The sequence below is a fragment of the Plectropomus leopardus genome, chromosome 8, assembly GCF_008729295.1.
Source record: "Plectropomus leopardus isolate mb chromosome 8, YSFRI_Pleo_2.0, whole genome shotgun sequence".
Lineage (NCBI taxonomy): Eukaryota > Metazoa > Chordata > Actinopteri > Perciformes > Serranidae > Plectropomus > Plectropomus leopardus.
The window spans coordinates 33887585-33908072 of NC_056470.1; the positions used below are offsets into that span (position 1 = coordinate 33887585).

Genomic DNA, 20488 nt, shown 5'->3' on the forward strand with positions numbered 1-20488 from the left:
CACTGGTTATATACTACCATAGTAATCTAATCATATTATTGTTTATAATATCACTATCTTTTTAGGCTAATTTTAGATAAGATAAAATAGGACATTATAAATTCCAAAGGGAAATGCACAAGTTACAGTATCTCAAGAGTCAAAAGCAAGAGATTGAAAAAAAGTGACTTGAGTGCTGAGAAACAGCTAATAAAAAATAAATTTAGTTTTAAAAATCATCAATTTAGATAAAATAAAATACAAAAAAAATTGAATAAAATATTTTACCATTGACATAGATACACAATTATATATATATATAATATTCATATACTAACAGTTTTCGCTGATCATTTGCCGTCTAAACCGCATTTTCATGGTTTAAAAAAAATCAGCTTTAATTTCCTCTGCCACTCTGCTACGCATGCGTACTGGAAAAACCCGGAACTGGACTCTGATACAGAGCCGAGCAGCTTTGACGTTTTTTCGGATAAAAAACACTTTTAAAAAGATGCAGCTTCACTTCACCAAAGATGTTTTACCGGATTCTGTCAGCACCGACTTTCAGAACCTCAACAAACTCAACGAACAGGTAAAAACAGCGTTTTTCACCGAGAGGAGCAGAAAATAAAGCAGAGAGCAGCAGTTTCGTTAGCTAAAGGATCTGAGCTCAGCTCGTCTCTGAGCTTTCACTCTCCTCCCAGCGTGTTTGTGAAAAGCTTTACAGCTTTAGATGCTTTTGCGTTGAATAAAAAAGGTTGCGCGGTTATGAATGTACGAGATTTGTGTCGTTGAGCAAACAGTAAACACAGAAGATGAGCGCTCATGTGAATCACGTGACTGCAGACTGAGGTGCAGATACTGTGAGCCTTTAGGGACTGTTGTTTATTTAACAGAGGAGGGGGCGGCTGGGGGATGGCTTCATATGTTTTTTTCTTTTCTCTTTTTTTTCTTTTTTTCTTTTCTTTTCTTTTTTCTTTTCTTTTCTTTTTTTTCTTTTCTTTTCTTTTCTTTTATTTCATTTTATTTTTTTATTTACTTATTTATTTAAATTAATTTATGTATTTTCTTAGCATGTTTTTTTTTACCCTCCCTGAATCTACAAATATTTTTCATTTAGCCTCCCTGAGCAATTGGTGGAAAATGCATGACCCTCCCTCTGATATCAGTTAGTTATTATATTTTAAAAACGTCGGCGTTTGAAAGTTAAAAGTTAAGACAAACTCCTGGAGTTGAAAGAAGCCATGTTCACTCTTGTTGTGCATGCTTGTTAGTTACAGAAGACGGTTTATTTTTGGCAACATTATAAAAATGATGAGTGAATAAAGTTTTGATGAATTATCATTATTTTAAGCTGGGATTTGTTTATTTATTTTATTTTCATTTAATTTTTTTGCTTGTTTTTTATCCCTCCCCGAGGCTCACAAAAATGCCTGACCTTCACTCCATCATAAATTTGTTATTGTATTTTAAGAACTTTGATGTTTGAAAGTTAAAAGATGCCTTTTTCACGCTTGTTGTGTTATTGAAAATATTGGGTTTTTTGGCAAAATTTTAAACGAGAAGTAGAATGAGTTCTGATAAACTATCACTATTTTAAGCTCAGATTTGTTTATGTGTTTTCTGATGGAGGCCTTCGGCCCACAAAGGAAATTTGAAAATCCAATGATAGTTTTTGTTTTTATAGTGTCGGGCTACGATAAATAAAAAATAATAATTAAAAAAATCAACACATCATCATGAAGTGATATCTGTATAGTTGTTGATAAAGCTGCTTTTCTTGATATAAAAAACTGATTGAAGTCGATTTTTCCCAAAAACGGCTTCAGATATTAACCAGGATTTTCATGTTTTTGTTTTGTGCAGCAATTTTTTCGCTTGACTGAAATTCTGTTCCAGTTCCTGCTGGAGCCTAAAGAGTGAGCATGCGCACGCATACACACACCCAGAGATACACACACACACACACACACACACACACACACACACACACACACACACACAAACACACACATACACACATACACACAATTTTTATGTTAATGGGACTTTGGACTCAGTGATTAGCCATGATAACTGAACCGAGGAAAAACATCGCCTGTCCTATTGTATGTGTGTGCAAATGAATACGTGTGTGTGTGTGTGTGTGTGTGTGTGTGCGTGCATGCGTGTGTGTAGACGGAGAGGTTCATGCAGCAGCTCGGTGAGTTTGCAGGGGAACATGGGATGAGTGCCGGTCCTCTGAGGAACCTGATGAAGAGCGTCCTGCTGGTGCCACAAGGTGGGAAACACACACACACACACACACACACACACACACACACACACGAAAAACACACACAGAATTGTTTGTGTCCTCCTGCTGGTGCAGAAATAAGTCTCAGCGTGTCCTCTTACATAATTTTATCATTGTGAGATAATTGTAGGTTAGTGCAAACGAGGTAAAAAGGACATAAAATGACATTATATCAAAGCGAGCGGACAAAAATGGGTTTTAAAAAGTGATTTAAGTCACTGATTCTGCCCGCCATATCTCCTCAGGCAGGTCTTTGCAAAGCAGAGGGGCCCTGATGGCAAAGACCCTCTGAATTATGGTAAAAAAAACAAAAAAAACTAATGCTGAAACAAATAAAAGCTAAGCTAAAACTAAACACTGTAAGTAATAAAAACTAACCTAAAATGAGCAAACTCACTCTGTCAACTCACTGAATATAAAAACTGAACTGAAAACGAAAAATAAAAAATAAAAACAGCTGAAAAATACAACAATATACAATTTAAAACTGAACTATAAGTTCTAAATAATCACCTCTGCAACTTTTGCTGCCGATAGTATCTGTTCTTTAGACATTTCATGTTTGAATGCACCACTTTTGTAATTTTCCCACGATACTCAACTTGACGGTCATGAAAGTTGGGCGATGAAGTGACAGATGGGCTGCAGCTGCAGGAAGGTTTCTGTGTCAGTGACGGAGATTCTGTCTGCTCTCTCCTCAGGCGCCCTGAAGAAAAACCTGACAGCCGAGCAGATCAGAGAGGACCTCGTGACGTTAGGTACGCATCCGAATCCTTCGCCATTAACTGGGTCAGTTTTAAAACAGGTGGTTAAGGATAGCTGCTGGATAGTTTCCTCTCATGACGGCATGTCATGGTATGAAGGAAGCTAATTCTCACGCTTCTAATCATTATTGAAAATGTTTTACACGTGAAACTGAATCTGGTTTGTCTGTGGATTCCTCAGGACTGAACGAAGACAAGGCGGCTCACTTTTCACAGCAGGTAACTTTCACTATGATCTGAGGACATCAGTAAGACAGCTACTGTGGCAGAAGAAGTATTTAGATCCTAAAAATACTCTGTTACAAGTTAAAGTCCTGCATTTGAAACCTCAGTGAAATAATATTATGTAATCTGCAGACTGTACTTAATGTGTGAAAAGTAAAAGTATTCATTGTGCAGTAAAATGACAGTTTTACTACTATATGGTGAATATTCCAACTGCAATAATGTGTATGTGTCATTTTCCTGCTGTAGATATTTCAGGTTGTTGTCATTGTAACTCATTTATATCCTGCTGGGTAATTTAATCTACAGCAGTGCATCATTTTCCATAAGATCATCACGTTTGCTTGTTTGCTGTTCGAGTTTATTTAGCTTAAGAAAGAGGAGAATTAATCACAAACATTCAGCATTTATTCATTGGTAAAGACATGATGGTTAAAAGAAGGGAATAAAAATGTTTGATCTGAAAAAGTAACTAAAGCTTTCAGAAAAATGTAGTAAAAAGCAAAATATTTACCTGTAGATCTTCTATAATGTAGCATATAATGACTTACTTATACAAAATATAAGTGCCTTGAATTTGCACTAAAATACAGTGTTTTAAATGAAGGTAGTTATATTACAACTCCATGTTAGAGGATTAAAAAAAAAGTGCCAAAAACATTCACAAACTTCTCTCTAATGGAAAAAATACAATTGACAATCCAATAGATCCTTTTGAGAAAACAACCCTTAAATTCATTGTTTATAATCATCTTTAAAAGTTGCACAAAATGCCTTTTTATGAAGCCAGATGTCATTATTTCGAGCTCGGGAGTCTTTGTTGTGTTTGTTGCAGTGGGGGGAGCACTACGCCGCGCTGTCCAGACTCGCCATGACACAAACTCTGATGGTCAACCAGCTGGTCGACATGGAGTGGAAATTTGGAGGTAAGACGAAGCAAAACCACGAATTTTAGCTCTTGAAAAAATCATAGGTTCAATTAAAGGTCAGTATTTTTTTTGAAGTGGAGTTGTAAGAAGTACTTATTTATAGTTAATGTATTACACGCAGTAGGTGTCAGTCAGCACGAGCCGAGTTTGAAGAAGCAGGCTAAGCAATGTACTAATTAAGCCACCGAAAAAAATCCATCAGATCAAATGTATGCCATATAACAAGTATTTTCACAGTTTCATCATAATGTCAGACAGTGATTTCCAGCAGGAAAATGAAGCCGTAAAACTGTGATTTAACATCAGCGAACACAGGAGCTGCTGGTCTACCACTGCCATGATGAGCTCTGTTTTTGTGTTATTGTGTGACTTTGGTATTTAAAAATGTTAGTTAAGATTCATTAAAGTCACACAATTACACCAAATAACCAAATGTTCGAGGCAGCGGTCGAACGGCAGCTCCCGTATTCAGCGAGGTTAAATTAGTTTTTTTGTCAGTGGAGTCTGGTGGCTTTGACCAGACCATAGATGGAGAACTTTGTCACTAACAATCAGTTTTTTGGGGGTTTTCCCTGCATGTCTCCTTTTCTTAAAATGCACAACATTGTCATTTTTAATATGTGCTAAATAAAATCAAATTAAAAAAAATTGAAATGGTTAATAGCTTTCCCACCAGAACAGGCAACGTAAAACAATGAAAATACTCTCAAAATAGCGTACATTTAAACTTATATTGGGTTTTTTTATGGATAAAATACTTTTTGTTGCTGAACTGTATCCACAGCAGTGCATTGCTTAGCTTTTGTATTGGACTCCTGTCTGCTTCTCCAAAGTGGGGGCATGCCTGCTGACATCTTCATTTTTCAAATTTTTATTTTTTTAATCATTTTTCAAATTATACAGTAGTACAGTTATACAATTCCTTTTAAAACACTGAAAAATGATCCTTTTCGTAACATATCTGAAACAATTTGACATATACTGTTTTAATGTAGTGTCTATGAATAAGCACCCCAGGCAACTCCATGAAAAAAATCCAAACTATCCGTTCAAAGTCTATTTCTGCGCACATGCAGAGCTCTGCAGTTGTCTCTCCTTCCCAAACATCCAGCACATATTCATGAACCCGCTGGCTCTGCTCTAACATGGCCATTAGCATAGCTCATGTCCTCTAATTCTTTGTTCTGGCTCATTTGAAGACCTCAGCTGACGGCTCTCTATCAGGCCTCATTGTTTATTCATACAACCCTAATGACTCCTTAAGACTCGCAGGTAATAGAGATGCTAATACGCTGAGCAGCCGAGTCATTCGCTTTGTGTTGAGCTTTTGTCGAGCTGCTCTTCATATTAAAGGAAACTTTGCTGCAGCTTATGGACGGGGAGTGCCTGTACGTGCTGCACTCGGCTGTAGTTTGCTTGACTGTGCTGTTATTGACATGCAAACAGCTTCAGAGGGTCAAACAGAATGTGTCTCTGCATGTCCCCACTGAGGCGGATGAATCCAGTCGGACATCTGTGGAGACTTGATCAGTGCGAGAGTCATTATGGCCACTTATTGTCTCACAGGTTGATATTCAAACTGGCCATCTTATACTATTGTTGGTGAAGAATGTGGCCCTCAGGGACTGACTGCAGCGTGTGTCGCCTGCGATCGAGACACGGAGAATGCTGAGTAATACCGGTCCGACTTCCTGGTGCACTGTGAACACTTAGTAATACACCAGGCAGAGTCCACAGTTTAGGGGAGTGTTGCTCGGAGTATTAAAGGGACCCACTGTCAAAAAAAGCTTTTCCACACACATACATTGCATCGGTTTTCAGCTACTGTTTTTCATTTTTAGAGTTTATGTTATTTTAAACAGCGAGATGTTTGTGCTGTCATTGTAAACCTGAGCCAAAATTCAGCTGTAGTGTGCAGGTCAGAGCATTTTTGTGTGTTTTGTGTTTGTTGGTCACATATTTCCTACTTTTTTAAGACTGTTAGTTCACCGTGGGATTTTTTTTTTTTTAGCATTTTTTAATTGAGATATGATCGTGAGCCTCACCCGCTACCTAAACGTGGCTAAATTATGCGAAGTATTTTGCTGATCTGTTGCTCTCGAACCCATTGTCCTTATTTAAAAACATTTAAAAGTTTGTGGCACTCACTTACAAGTTAATATAAAAAATAATATAGAATTTGGTGTACTGAGCCGCTGCTACATCAGTCATCCAGGTCATCGTAACTCTAAGTGTATAACGTCGGCAGCTGGACCTGCTTGAGTTTATTGAAGAAGTTTCACTGCTCATCCAAGAGACGTCTTCAGCCAGTCGCCTACGATATAGCAATTAGAAGCATCTTGTACAATTCTGAATGTATATAATTTGCTTAAAAAGAGTTGTAGAAATATTTAACATTTTCAGAGAACATAAGCTGACTCTGTTTTTTTTTTTTTGTGTTGGTTTTACATTTAAAAGACATTTATGAATTTACAAAAAGTTTACCATCCACAAATGTGAAAATTTGCCTTCATGCACAGGTAAAGGCCCCTTTTACGTTACCTCTTGAAGACATGAATTTTACTTGTTTTTTCTACCTCGCTGTTTTCTGTAAAAGGTACAGTTACGAAATGGAGCGGCAGAATTTTTCTCAGCTGGCAGGACAGTATCTTGCGCATTGCGGGTGTGACATTTTGGCAACATGCTATTCATGCGACCCACCACGGGGGATTTAAAAAGTACAAGAACAGTGGCTGAAAATGATCACAAATTGGGAAAACAATGACGCGTGGCAGCTTCGTAACCTTTAAGCAGAGACCGAGATCAGCTGCCAAATAACAGAAACGGTAAATGATCATTATTGCCATGTTATCTCATTGTTTTGTTTTATTAATCCATACTGAGGCCTATGTCTTAGCCAAGGCTGTTGTGTTAAACATCACTCCTGTTATCCCTCTTTTGGTCCAACGATGCCGGCATGATGTCTAAAATCACACACTGGAGCGTGCACATTGTTTAGTTTCTGTGTAAAAAAAAACTTAAGTGTCATGGTGTTTTTTCTAACCTCCACAGTGACTGTTGGCACCAGTGAAGTACAGAAAGTGGGAAACATCTTTCTGCAGGTATAAAGCTCTGCCCACACACACACACACACACACACACACACACACACACACACACACACACACAGAGTTACCCTTGTTTGTTCAGTTTTGTAGAAAACAGTTTTGTTGTCCTCTTACAGTTAAAGCTGGTGGTCAGAAAGGGGAATTCCACTGAAAACGTCTACATGGGTGAGCGACTGACACCAAACAGCACTGATTGCAATCGTTCACATCATTAATTTCAGTTCAGCAACAACCTCTCATGTGCACAATACGGTAGATCGATTCTTTTTTCTGTGCTGCAAGTGAGGAGGTGTATCCTGGAAGCAGGAGATATCATGCAGAGCTGTAGCTGTTCAAATATTTGAAAGCATTTCCAGAAGTAAATGAGGTCTGCAGGTTCGCTTTTTATTGTGCTGAAATGTAAATATGTGCTGCTGTGTTGCTTAACACAAGCAGAGAGATGTTTTTCGCTGCAGGAATTCACAGTTTGAAGGAGCAGAGGAGAGAAAATAAGAAGATTTTATTTTACTTTCACATTCTTCTGATGTTTGGAGACTTCTGTTGCTTCTTTTAAAAAAAGTTTTACAGATGTTTTGTTTTTTAACTCTTGAGCACCAATAATTAAAAATACATTACAAAAGAAAAGTCTAGCGGGGCAGAAAAAAGACTGTCTGGGAGCTTAAAAGGGAGATCAACATGAGTTGTTTTTGTGCCTCTAACTGCTCAAACAGGTGTTCAGAGTCTCTTTTCATGATCCCCTGCAGCTGAAAAATCATATTTATTAAATCCTGTATTGGCAGAGTTTTTACTAATGTGAACTTTTGCCTTTTTGCCTTTACACACTCCAGGAGTGTTTGCAGTAACATCTGGTTAAAGGAAAAACGTAGACAAAACATGTAACAATAATAATAATGATAATCATCATAATCATTATCGTTATCGTAATCGTAAATAAATACATCTAAAAAGAAAAAAACGCATCTACTAAATACATCAACCCTTATACATACCTTAATACATTTAAACAAAAAATCAAATAAAGATATATTTGAACATGTATTTGATCAGCGCTGCCTAGTTTTACCGTTTGATCTGAGTTTGGTTCGTGTTTCAGAGAGTTTGATCTTGGTCTACTTCCATACTTTATGTCTCCATGGCGGCGGCGTGCATTGCAGGAAATACAAAAATGCATAAGTACAGTCTGTAATTGAGCAATGTCCCGAAAGCCAAATTACTCGTGCTCTGTCATCCAGCGAAGTTTCTCTGTGGAGGGATTTCTGAGTTTACTACACTTCATCTACACGTACTGCTCACTTTGTCAGGATACAAAACTGGTTAAAAATCGGCAAAGTATACCTCTAATAGATAAAACCACAACTATATAGGTGGCTAAACACAACTCATGTTTCAAAAAATTTAAAATGTAATGATAATTATAATTTCAGTTTGAGTGAACCGACTCTTTATAATGAATTTGCTGTTAGAGTTGTAAGAAGACTTTAAAAAAAAAATCAAAATAAAGGCCCATCAAATTAAAATCTGATGTTTTCGTCATCTGGTCATGATCACTCAGTGCTTCTCTGGTATATTTGCAGCAAAGCAGACATTTCAAACTCTTTATTCATTCTCATTTTTCCGTTAAAGCCACCAGACCAGTTTTTTACAACGGCAAATAAAAAAGGATTGTCATGAAGCTGTGGATCAAAACTGTGCTGTTTATAGCAAAGTGTGAAAGGGAGCAGTAAAACTAACTTTTTTTTTTTTTATCTTGTATCATAGATTAGTACTCAGACTGTTTTATCTACTAACTGTTTCCTGTTTTTCTTCCCTCATCTCTTTCAGAGTTGACGCTCCCACAGTTTTACAACTTCCTACATGAGATGGAGAGAGCCAAGGCCAGCATGGAGTGTTTCAGCTGAGTGTGTGTGTGTGTGTGTGTGTGTGTGTGTGTGTGTGTGTGTGTGTGTGTGTGTGTGTGTGTGCGTGCGTGCGTGCGTGCGTGCGTGCGTGCGTGCGTGTGCGTGCGTGCGTGCGTGCGTGCGTGTGTGTGCTGCAGGGCAGTGTGTGGTATGTATTACGTCATGTTTTGTGTCTGTGTGTGGCACAGACACAAAACATCTCCCCAGTGACTGAAGCTCAAACACAAACAAATTTTTATTTACCGCCGACATTTCTACTGAAATCTACCAATAAACATGAGAATAGAAGAAAACACTTTATAGTGTTTTTTTTTTTCTGAGAACCTTGCTGTGAATCAAGTCTGGCGTTTCGTCGATACTTTCTCTTCGGCTGTCACAAGGATGAAACCTGCGCGAGCCCTGTGGGGGAAATTTGGCATCTGGATCCAGAAAAAGAAACTGTAAACTATGCAGAGAAAGTTAATGTAACCTCAGAGACCTGTTTGATCACGTTCAGTCCTGATGTTGTTTCTTTGAATGAATAATGATCTGATTTCAAAGAATATTCCATAAAAACAGTTCATTTACACAGTCATGATAGAGCGTGGTGGCTTTTTACAGCCAAAGCATAACTGTGCTCTGTTAAACATTTGACAAAATGTTAATAAGCAGCTCTAATAGATGAAAGATAAATAAAATAAGCAGCCCTTTAAAAAGCAACATAGACATTTAAACCTTTAAAACTTGAGCAGATCAGTTTGATTTCTTTTGAAAACAATGAAAAAAGACCAGAAGCAAAACACTGGGAAGACATGAAACTAAAACGACCTGAAAATAAGTTTTTTAAAACAGACCAAGAGAATAAATTCATTTTAAAACGATCTTTAAAAAGGAAAAAATGTCCAGAAAACTATATTTATGATTATCGGTAAAATTGTGTTGCAGTATATGTATGATTTTTAAAAAAAAAAAACTTTTTTATCACTAATTTTCAGGTTCTTTTCTTATAACTTTACTGTTTTATTTTATTTATTTATTTATAAAAGTACTAATATGAAAAGTAACTGCATTTTCCAGCTGATCCAGGATGTTTTTTTAAAAGAGTTTATTCATCTTTAAAGTAGAGGAGTTTTCTCAACACATGAAGGAAACACTTCCTTCCTTCCTTTAGCTTATCACAAACATTCATCATCATTACATCTTGAGATACAGTTTTTTTCTCCTGACAGGATGAAAAACTGTCATCTGTAAAGTATCTAAAGCTGTCAGATAAATGTGGTGCAGTAAAAAGTACAGTATTTACTTGTAAATGTGGTGGAGTAGAAGTATAAAGTTGCATAATATTGCAATACTTAAATGACAAGTACCTGAAATATGCACTTCAGTACAGTAGATAGATGCATTACACCTCCACTAATAAATGTCGATAAAAGCCTTGATCGTGATAAATACCAAACACTGATACGTATTAACCTCGAGACAGATTTCGGAGGTTTGAGTGTCTCAGATGTTCGAGTGTCTACAAGTGTTTGCTTTTGTTCCTCAGAATTTCTTTTTTGCAATAATTAGCTCATCACTCATCAGAGACTTATCGGCCGTGGGGGATGTTTTCTGCGTGTCTCTATGACTTACTCAGCACATTTCATTGCTCTCCGTGCACAACACATCTCGTTTTACACTCGACGGCTTCTCCTTGATCTTTTGTGGGAATTTATTGCATGCGGCTTTATGCAGGAGTCTGCCGAATTAATAAATGTAGATCCTTGAAATGACATTTTGTCCCAAAAAGTGAGTGAAAGAGAAATTTGTCTGTTTCGATACTTAATGTAATTTGAGATGTAATTTGATGCCAATACTTTTTAACTTTAAAAAATATGAATGCAAGACTCTCATTTGTCATTATGACGAGTAACTTTCTCGAAAAACGACTTCAAATGACTTAGTATTTCAAAATAATTATTACATTTATTAAATAACGCATTTGTATGTTAAAATAATGAGATACTTTTTCCAAAGATAATAGGTAATAAGGTCAGAAAAATTAGAAACTAGAAATAATGATTTTACTTTTGATACTTTGGATTTTGACGCAGTGCATTTTAACTTTAGGTAAAAATATGAGTGCAGGACTCTTACTTGTTCTGACAAACTTTTTGGAAACAATGACTCTCTCATTTCGAAGTAATGTGTCTGCATGTCTCTACGACTCGCTCAGCACATTTCACAGCTGTCCGCCTACGAAATATCTCGTTTTATACTCGTAGGCTTCTCCTTGATCTGCTGTGGATTTTATTGCGTGTCTGCCAAATTAATAAATGTAGATCCTGAAGTTGACATTTTGGCTCGGAAAGTATATTGAAGGTAAAAAAAAGAATAAAAAGGAGCCAATACATTTTAACTTTTAACTAAATAATCTAAAAAAAAAGAGTAAGTGTCTCCGAATGACTTAGTATGTCAAATAATCAGTTAATTGCTTAAAATAATGTGTTTGTATGTTAACATAAATAATATAAACAAAGTTAAGAAATTTTCAAAATCATTAATAATCATTAGTAATTAGGTCAAAATAATTAGAAACATTAAAGAAATAAAGACTTCGTATGTCATAATGATTTAGTGTGACGTACAATAATGCAACAATATTTCAAAATAATGAGTTAATTTCTTGAATTAATGAGTGATATTGAAAATTAAAAATAATAATAATAAGTTAGTATCTCAAAATAATCTTTCTGGACATTTTTTTCCTTTTTTTGATAATTTTCTTATAATGATCCCCCCTTTGTAAAAACAAATTTTGAAATGATTTTCTTGTCACCTTCAGCTAATTTCTCACAATTTGTGGGACATTTCGTGTGATGTTGCTCACTTTTTTTCTTATGTTATGTTATTTTTTTTATTTTTTTTTAAAGAAATCAATCCAATCAGGTTTCACAGGGTTAAATAGCTTGTGAGGGCAGTATAAATAAACTGATGTGGATCTGTGCAGCTGTAGAAATAGGGAACATAGCTTGCTAAAATTAGGTAAGTATCACCAATGAATAAATAAATTATTCATTTATTCATTAATGATAAATATGATTACTACTATGATGATTATTATAATATATAATATAATTTAAGTTCTTTTTTTGGTGATAATTAACTAATTTTGGCTAGCTATACTCACTAACCATCAGCATCTAGCTCTTATATCAAATATCCTCAAACTGCATATGATATATATCAATATTTTACTGTAAGACAATTACAAACATGTAAACATGTTAACAGTTGCACTCATAAAATGTACTTTTCACCAGGTTATCTGTGGTGTTGTATTACTGTGGAGAGCTGCAGATACCACAGAGGTTTGTTTCTAACAGCCTGAAGCTGCACGTCTGGATCCCCTTTATTTACTGCTTTATGTGTCATCACATGAATGACAAATGTTTCTGTCTCTCTTTCAAACTGCTGCAGTATTCTTTGTATTTTGTCAAACATAATTTATCATTATCTTGAACATGATCAGACTCATGACTCTGCAGCGTGTCATTATCTATCAGTGTCTGTAACCCCAGACTTCACTTCAGCAACAGCTTTTTCCCCTCAGGAAGTCAAGCATCCAGTTCAACATCCTGCCATATATAACCTTTGCACCCAGCACTGTATTTAACATGTCCTTCTTCCATCACACGTTCTCTTTCCAGACAGACTGATAATTGTGCACTCGTTTGAATGTGCTATTTTAATTTGTTGTTTTTTTTGTTCTTGCACTACTTTCAGATGCCTTTTAGTTTGTTTTTTTTTTTTTTTTAAATATTTTTTATATCTTTCAACAAATGGTAACCAAAAAGGCAATGAGCGACTTGGCAAGAAATGTTTCACAAATTCCAGGCTAGAAAAATATTTTTAAAAAGCAACAGGAAAAACTATTTCTAATTACATATTTAAAATTATGTTAGAAAATTATTTATTATATTTAGCACTTTGCCTAGGTCATTGTCTTTTTTCTAACTTTTAAACAATTCTTTTTGCTAATTTTCTTGTACTTTTAACTAATTTCTTATTATTTTTTCTAGTAAGTAATAATATGAGTAAATAAGTAATATTTTATATATATAGTATTTCAAGTATTTGCTGCTGTCCCACCAGATTACGGAGCAGCTTTATTTCCCCGGGCTGTGAGACTCATCAGCTCCTCCTTCTACTCCAGAAGGTGTATCAGGATTTAAGGGCAAATTATAATTTTATTTTTTAAAACTATATTTAAAAAAATGATTACTGAATCTAGCTTGTGCCTTGTATTTTTTCATTTAGTTGCTCATTGCCTTTTTCCTGTGTTTTTAAAAGAAATCATTTTTCTCAGGTTTAAAGGGTTAATCTTGTTATGTCTAACACTAAAACTCACTGTATGGAATATGATCTAACAGGCTGTGCCTGACAGAAAAACCCTGTTACTTTACTTTTATTGCATTTTTCCAGTAGGATTAAATAATCTCTGCAAAAGATCCCGATTCTGATGAGGAACGGAACAAACAAATTCTTCATCTACTGCAGGTGTCCTTGTTTTTCTGTGCATGATAGTTTAAACACCCATTTCCTCATCCGGCTATAAACCGACACAGCATTATGTTGTCTTCCTGAAACACGCCCTTAAACTTCCCAACGTCGCAGAGTTATGGTTAACATGACATTCCCATATCTAAGAGCTCTTTTACCCATGTATCTCAGTCCATCCAAAAGCCAGAACCACAAGTTTAATGGAGGTTTTCTATGTCCACATGCTGTGATGCCCCACTAATAATGTCCCTTTAATTTTCACCAAAATCAGCTCGTATATGCAGGGTTTTAAAAATGAGAAACCTGCTAAAAATAGGCGACAGACTCCTTTCTTATTGCCAGTAGCTGTGCAGTAGACGAGTACACCTTTAAATAGAGCGTTTTTGTCCTTGTGTGCCGCTGAGCAGCTTTCATAGGAATTAAATGCTATATCCATGTCTTCAACACATCCACGGGTCAAACTAATCCTTCGGTTTAGCTGAGGGCTAAACGGGATGTTAGTCCCTGGTGACTAACTGGAATCCAACAATGGGCCCAACGATGCAGAAGCAGAGCCGAAGATCTGGCTAATTTCACACACAAGTCAAATGTTTTTGGCTCCTTGCACCACTGAAACAATACCATAGAAATGGATGGGACCGTGCCCCCAATACTGTATCCAATTCTCAGTTTACATCCATGGTCTGGATGTCAAGTTTCTGTTACTGCTGATTTAGATGAAAGACGAAGTAAGATGCTGGTATTTTAAAGGTTTTTTGTTGTTAAAAGGGCTTCCCAGCTCGCAATTTTTGGTTCTAAAAACGTTCTGAGAATTGTACAATGCAAGCTATTCAATGTTTTAGTATTGCTTTTTTTTTGGTTAACATACCACATTACATTAAATACATGTAATATATATATATATATATATATATATATATATATATATATATATATATTACATTGTTAACATATCACATCACATTAAATTTTCATAAAAAATATTGTGTTATCTCAGTCCTCAAAGACGTGTTCTGAATGTTGCTTTGAAAATGTTGTTTCTTTGTTCTCATGTAACATTGTGGGAACGTTTTATTAAAAAAACAAACATTTTGTGATCTGATACGTCTCAGCATCACCAAAACATCCCCAAAATGTTGCAGTTAAAACTTTACATCTTAGTAAGCATTTAATGTTACAGGAACATCATTTAAAATGACAAAAACAAAAACATCCTTAAAGTGTTCTTTGAACTTTAGATCTAAATGTTTTCTTCAAAACATTATTCCTTGCTAGCTGGGCTTACATTTAAGATTTGTTTAGTTTTTTAAACAGTCAAGTTTCAAGCTTTTTTTCACCTTCACCTTTTCTACCTAGGCTGTTTGTAAAGTGATCTACCTGTTTTGTATTTTATTGCATCCTCAGCTGCCCTTTATCTTTGCTCGTGTCAGATTAGAGCCGAAATGGAGCAGAGAGGGGACTTTTTTTGTGGTCAGACTGCGCTCATCATCAGTGCCCTGAAGTTCACACACCTGTACTTTCTCTACGATACTACAACCACTTATTGAGCAAATATCCCCCCTTCTCAAAACTGCCTTTCTCAGTCATGATTTTTTTTTCAGTTTGAAACTTTAGTAACTAAACTCTTGTTTTCACTGTGATTCTCAGGGATTCCCCCATTGTGTTAATTTTATCTTTACTTTCACATTCTTCCACTTTCTCCTGAGTCTGGCTTCTCCTCCTCCTCCTCCTCCTCCTCCTCCTCCTCTCAGCTCATGCTCCTTCCTCTCATCGTGTGACCTGACATGTTATTGCATGTTCTCATCCACACAGGAAAAGTGTTAAGATCTCCCGTGTTTCTCTCAATTGTGTTTTTTCTGATTTTGAATTTTAGTTTATTGTTAAAGCACCAAAGCTCAGTCTGCTTTGTTATGGCTTTTTTCTAGATGTTTTGACAGGTTTAAGTTAATATTACAGATGCATTATAAAAAAAAAAAAGAAAAAAAAATTGTTTTTATGGAAAAAAGGCAACCGTGCTTGCCTGAATTAGTCTGTAAAAAATACAGCGTACATGTAAACAACTTTACACAACAACCTGTAAATCCAACATTTTTAAACTGCTGTAATTGCAACATTTTTAACCTGTAAAATTTACACTGTCCATTTGGAAGGCAAATATAAAACTAAGTGACATTATGTGTAAAACCCTCAAATCAAATTGATAATTAAAAAAACTACACATTAGAAAATCAGAATTGTTTTTTTTCTATTGCAAATAGCTGTTATCAGCAGGTAAATTGTCTAATGGTCATTGTCCTAATATTTATCCCAAAAACACTTTTGTTATTCATGTTTTTAGAGTCATTAGAAAGGTTCAAGTTTTAAGAAACATTCAAATATTCAGATGTTTTAAAATCCATTTTATGATCAATTTGTAGTCTACATTTTTATCTGTAAAGTATAACATATGAATTTTTAAAATGTTATATGAAAAAAAATAAAGGAATATCATGAATTTAAAGATTTTTTGTATGTTTCTAATAGTATTTGGACAAAAATGAAGAAAGATGCCATTTGAGGTGTGTTGCACAGATCAGTTGTTAATACTTAACTCCACTTTGATATTACACACACTCATGCTCTTTTCTGAAGCAAGCTCTAAAAAATATTATAAATTTATATTATTTTCTACTTAAATTGAGTTGATTTTTTTAGCCAACATCAGTCTTAATCGTAAAATTTAAAAAAAGTCATTCATTTTTAGAATTTTAACCCTTTAAATGTCAGGTTTTTGTCATATTTGCGACCATTTTTAGATAAGAAGAAAAAAAACACAAAAAATGAATGATTTTCAATATTTTACATGCAATGTAGATTTTTATTTATTTATTTTTATTTTTTTGGATGATCATGGCCTTGGAAATGTCAGACATTTGCAGCAACATTAATTGCGACCGTGCACCTAGTGGATAAAGCATGCATTTCCTCCATATGCCAAATATGGTAAAAGTGACGTCATCAGGTGTAAAATTGTAAAAAATTACAAATTCCAAGGAAAAAACCCAGAATGACAGAAATAATGCAGTGCATGTTTTTATGCTTTGATGGCTGTGGGATCAGTAACTGCACTTTGAATGGGTTTCAATGGAGCATTTTTTACACTTAACTGTATGAATGTGACAATTTAGTTTCCACAGTGTATGAAAAGCGTATAAAATTCCTTTGGTGTGGTGGAAGTTACCCTGACGTTCAGCTAACACTGATACCTTTAATGTTTACGTCTCTGTCTTTTCTGTCAGCAGTTTCTCTGCTATATTGTTACTTCTTCACTGCCAAAAAATTAAAAATAAAAACAGGGACACATGGACAGTTTTGTGTATTCATGCCAGGTGAAATTCTATGGAAACCCCTCTAGTTGATAGTCAAAGTAAAATAAGTTTATGGTAAATGTCACAGGCAATGATTTAAAAAATGAAATCCAACTCCATTTGTGTGTGTGTGTGTGCGTGCGCGCGCTCATGCGTGTGTGCGGGTTTTTTATTCATGTCCATACAGATTATGGTGTGTCTGTGTTTTTCCAATGGGGAGTAACCGCAGGCTTCTCAAGAAAGAGGCTGTTTTGCCAAACAAAAAGGCTGCGTTAATGACCTGTGTGTATTTGTGTGTGTGTGTGTGTGTGTGTGTGTGTGTGTGTGTGTGTGTGTGTGTGTGTGTGCGTGCATGCGCGTGTGTGTGTGCGTGTCTGTTTTTTCTGTTGGACCTGCAGAAGTAAGAGGAAGTTTATGGGAACTAAATCAGCTCACAGCTGTCAAACAAAAGTGTTTTCTTGTGTTTGTGTGTGTGCGTGCGTGCGTGCGTGTGTGTGTGCGTGCGTGCGTGTGCATTCCTCAGTGTTACATTTTTTCAGATGTATTTATTGTGCCTTCAAACTTAGAAATTTAGACTGTGTGTGTGGTTTTATGATCAGTAAATTCATTTTAATTTATTACTTGTGCACCTAAAAGAGCGAGAGAGGCTGTGGTGAGTTATTATTGATTTTGCCTCAAAAACTCATGATGCTTGTGTGTTTATGTGTGTGTGTTTGTTCACTCCAGGTGCAGAGACAAAACCCAGAGGTGGAAGGGAATGACAGAGTGACGTGTCTCCAGCTGTCGCTGAAGTTCATCGGAGACTTTGGGGTCAAGGGCCAGCATTTTTGCCCCATGGTAAATAGAGGACTGTGTCTGAACATGTTTTACAAGCTGAAGAAGTAAAGCAGTATTTGCGTAAATAGAAGAGAAAGGCAGCTGAAGGTATCACACTGGGCACAAACATCCCCCAAAAACAAACTAAAAGTATCTTGTCTTTTGATTAATGCACATTGAGCTGTGTGCTATTGAGACCTTTTTCCCAAACGTCGTCCAAACGTCCAATCATGAATCTCTAATTAGGCCAGTTTTCAGTGACATTTTCAAAATTTCAGTAAAACAAAATTGCAAGATGACTGCATCTCCATTTAGTGATGTAATGTGACGTCTCCTCTGGCGATAACACACCAGTAACCATGGTGATGGATGTTCAAAACATCAGCAGCTTTATTTCAATTGTAGCCACCGTCACTATTTCCAGTTAACGATGACATAGGCGTGATATGTGAGTGATAATGGACAGGCCGTTATACGTGAGAGCGGCCGTGTATGAGGGATTTTTTGGGAGCTGATAGTCCACGATTTCACAGAGGAACTGTGGATTAAAACTTCCAGATGATCTGTTCAACTTTCTCAGAGTTATGTGATGCAATAACTTGTAGCTGCTGCTGCATCATGAGGGAGTCAGTTCCTACTGACAAGCACATAGACACAGCATCATGTGACCTAGAAAAGCCAAAAAGTGTTTCCACTGAAGTTTTGTGAAATATGGGGTCAAACCACCTCAAATACCACCTCATGTAAGTGTAAAACCTTTTTTTTTCTAATTTGACGTGTTTCTTTTAGGCATATATTATATTCGCAATTTGAATTTGCACAGTCTGAGGGTTAATGGAAACCCGCCTACTGTCTGCATCTTCATATCACACCAGTCACTGGCAACACCTGAATAAGAGGGAAGAGTTCGTGGCCTGCACTCACTGCGGTCATAAAATTTATCAGGGCAGTTGTTTGGTTGCAGCCCTGCAGGTAAACGTGTCCATCTGTGACTCCCCTGACTTTAATTAGGAGGCGGGAAAGACTGAGGGGAATCTCCCAACTGGACGACATGACAGATGCATCCTGGTTTCCCTGAGCCCATTGTAGTAGGAAACTTGTCCTCCCGCAGACCACAAACAGAAACAAACCGTCATTTTACGTTCTCAGTTTGGGCACTCAGGAAAGAGTGGGTCCTGAACCAGGCTGGATCTTAGAGGCTCCAAAATCAAGACCCTGCCTCTCATTTCAAACTCCCTTTGGAGGTCTTTTCCCCAAACTTTAACCTGTTTCAAGATGGTAATGGTTATTTGTTTTAGATAGTTTATTTGACTTGACCTTTAACTTCTGTGGCAACCTAAACCTGTTTAGGAAATGGGGTCATACCTAATCCAAGACCTCTTTTCTATTTCCAAGTTAACCCCCTTTTCATGCCTTAATGAGTGATTATTTTTTCAATTAATTTATTCTCATTATAGTTTTTACGCCTCCAGGCAGGTGATAGCCATTGACGGGGGCATTATGTTTTCAGGATGTCTGTACACACTCTTGTGAATGCTAAATTTCATGAAAGCCTTGAGGAAGTTGCTTCAAATTTAGCCCAAACTTCTACTTGGACTCAAGGTTGAACTGATGAGATTTTGGTGGTCATAGGTCAAAGTCTGTCTCATTCTCACACAATATCTGAAGAAAACCTTAGGGGAATGTTTTTTTAGTTCAGCACAAATGTCCACTTGGATTCAACGATAGACTGTTTTTATTTTGGTGGTCAAAGGTCAAAGGTCGCCTTAAGGCCCGATCACACAGAGACGCATCACTAGAAAATTGTTACCAGCAAAACCAGTGTTTCCCTTTGGTACAGTGTGCCTGACGGGAGCTCCTCCCCTGCTGCTGCGCAATACATTTTTATTGCGGTTTTTGTGCACGCTTTAAATGTAAAATATTTTCAACTTTTCAGCTCAAGGCTTGAAATTGCACCGCTTGCCAACGTTTTGTTTGGCCACGTGCCCCCAGCCCCGCTCCACACATGCTCCCAGCTGTTTTTGATGCGCTTCCAAGACATTTTTGCAGCGGCTGGCTTGGCATGATTCGTCTTGGCGTGATTCAGCCCCTTAAGGCATTTCTACAGATTTGACACAAACATCCTCTTAGTCTTAACAATTAACTGATTAGATTTTGATGGTAATGAGTCAAAAACCAAAGTCACTGTTGCCATGTGTGCGTCTCATTCTCACAAATGCAATACTTAAAGAAAGCCTTGAGGGAATTTTTCTCAAATTTGGCACAAACATCCACTTGGATTTAAGAATGAAATCATAAGAATTTGGCAGTCACAATCAGTCATTATTTTCATCCACTAATGTAATCCTTGTCATGTTAGGCAAACAAAAAGCTGGGGAACATTTTTTTTCAGGTTTCCCATTATTTGTTGCACAGAATTGGGGATAAGAGGACATTGGGAATATAAGAATCAGCATGTTTTGGGGATATGTAGTTCTTTAAAAATGTTTTGACCATCATATAGATGTCTTTTGACCTGTAAATCACCATTTCTTGGTTGTTTGGTTATTGTCCACTTCCCACTGGACTTTTATTCTTTTCCAGTATATAGTTCAGTATTTGTGTAC

General features: G+C 36.4%; 1 protein-coding gene across 1 annotated transcript; it reads left to right on the plus strand.

Annotated features, from left to right (window-relative positions):
• The first annotated feature begins 426 nt into the window (after positions 1 to 426).
• Positions 427 to 9259, plus strand: commd7 (COMM domain containing 7). The gene is made up of 9 exons (XM_042492286.1): positions 427 to 571; positions 1846 to 1897; positions 2156 to 2260; positions 2977 to 3033; positions 3221 to 3258; positions 4100 to 4190; positions 7245 to 7294; positions 7417 to 7465; positions 9122 to 9259. Exons 1-9 carry the CDS (start codon positions 491 to 493, stop codon positions 9196 to 9198), a joined length of 600 nt encoding a protein of 199 aa, XP_042348220.1. The 5' UTR covers positions 427 to 490; the 3' UTR covers positions 9199 to 9259.
• Positions 9260 to 20488: the final 11229 nt, after the last annotated feature.

Bases quoted from the DNA above. Each gene is read 5' to 3' on its own strand.
- commd7 (XM_042492286.1), top strand. From the start codon at position 491: ATGCAGCTTCACTTCACCAAAGATGTTTTACCGGATTCTGTCAGCACC. The intron at 1,898-2,155 runs AGTGAGCATGCG...ATGCGTGTGTGT, and splicing joins GTTCCTGCTGGAGCCTAAAG to AGACGGAGAGGTTCATGCAG. The intron at 3,034-3,220 runs GTACGCATCCGA...TGGATTCCTCAG, and splicing joins AGAGGACCTCGTGACGTTAG to GACTGAACGAAGACAAGGCG.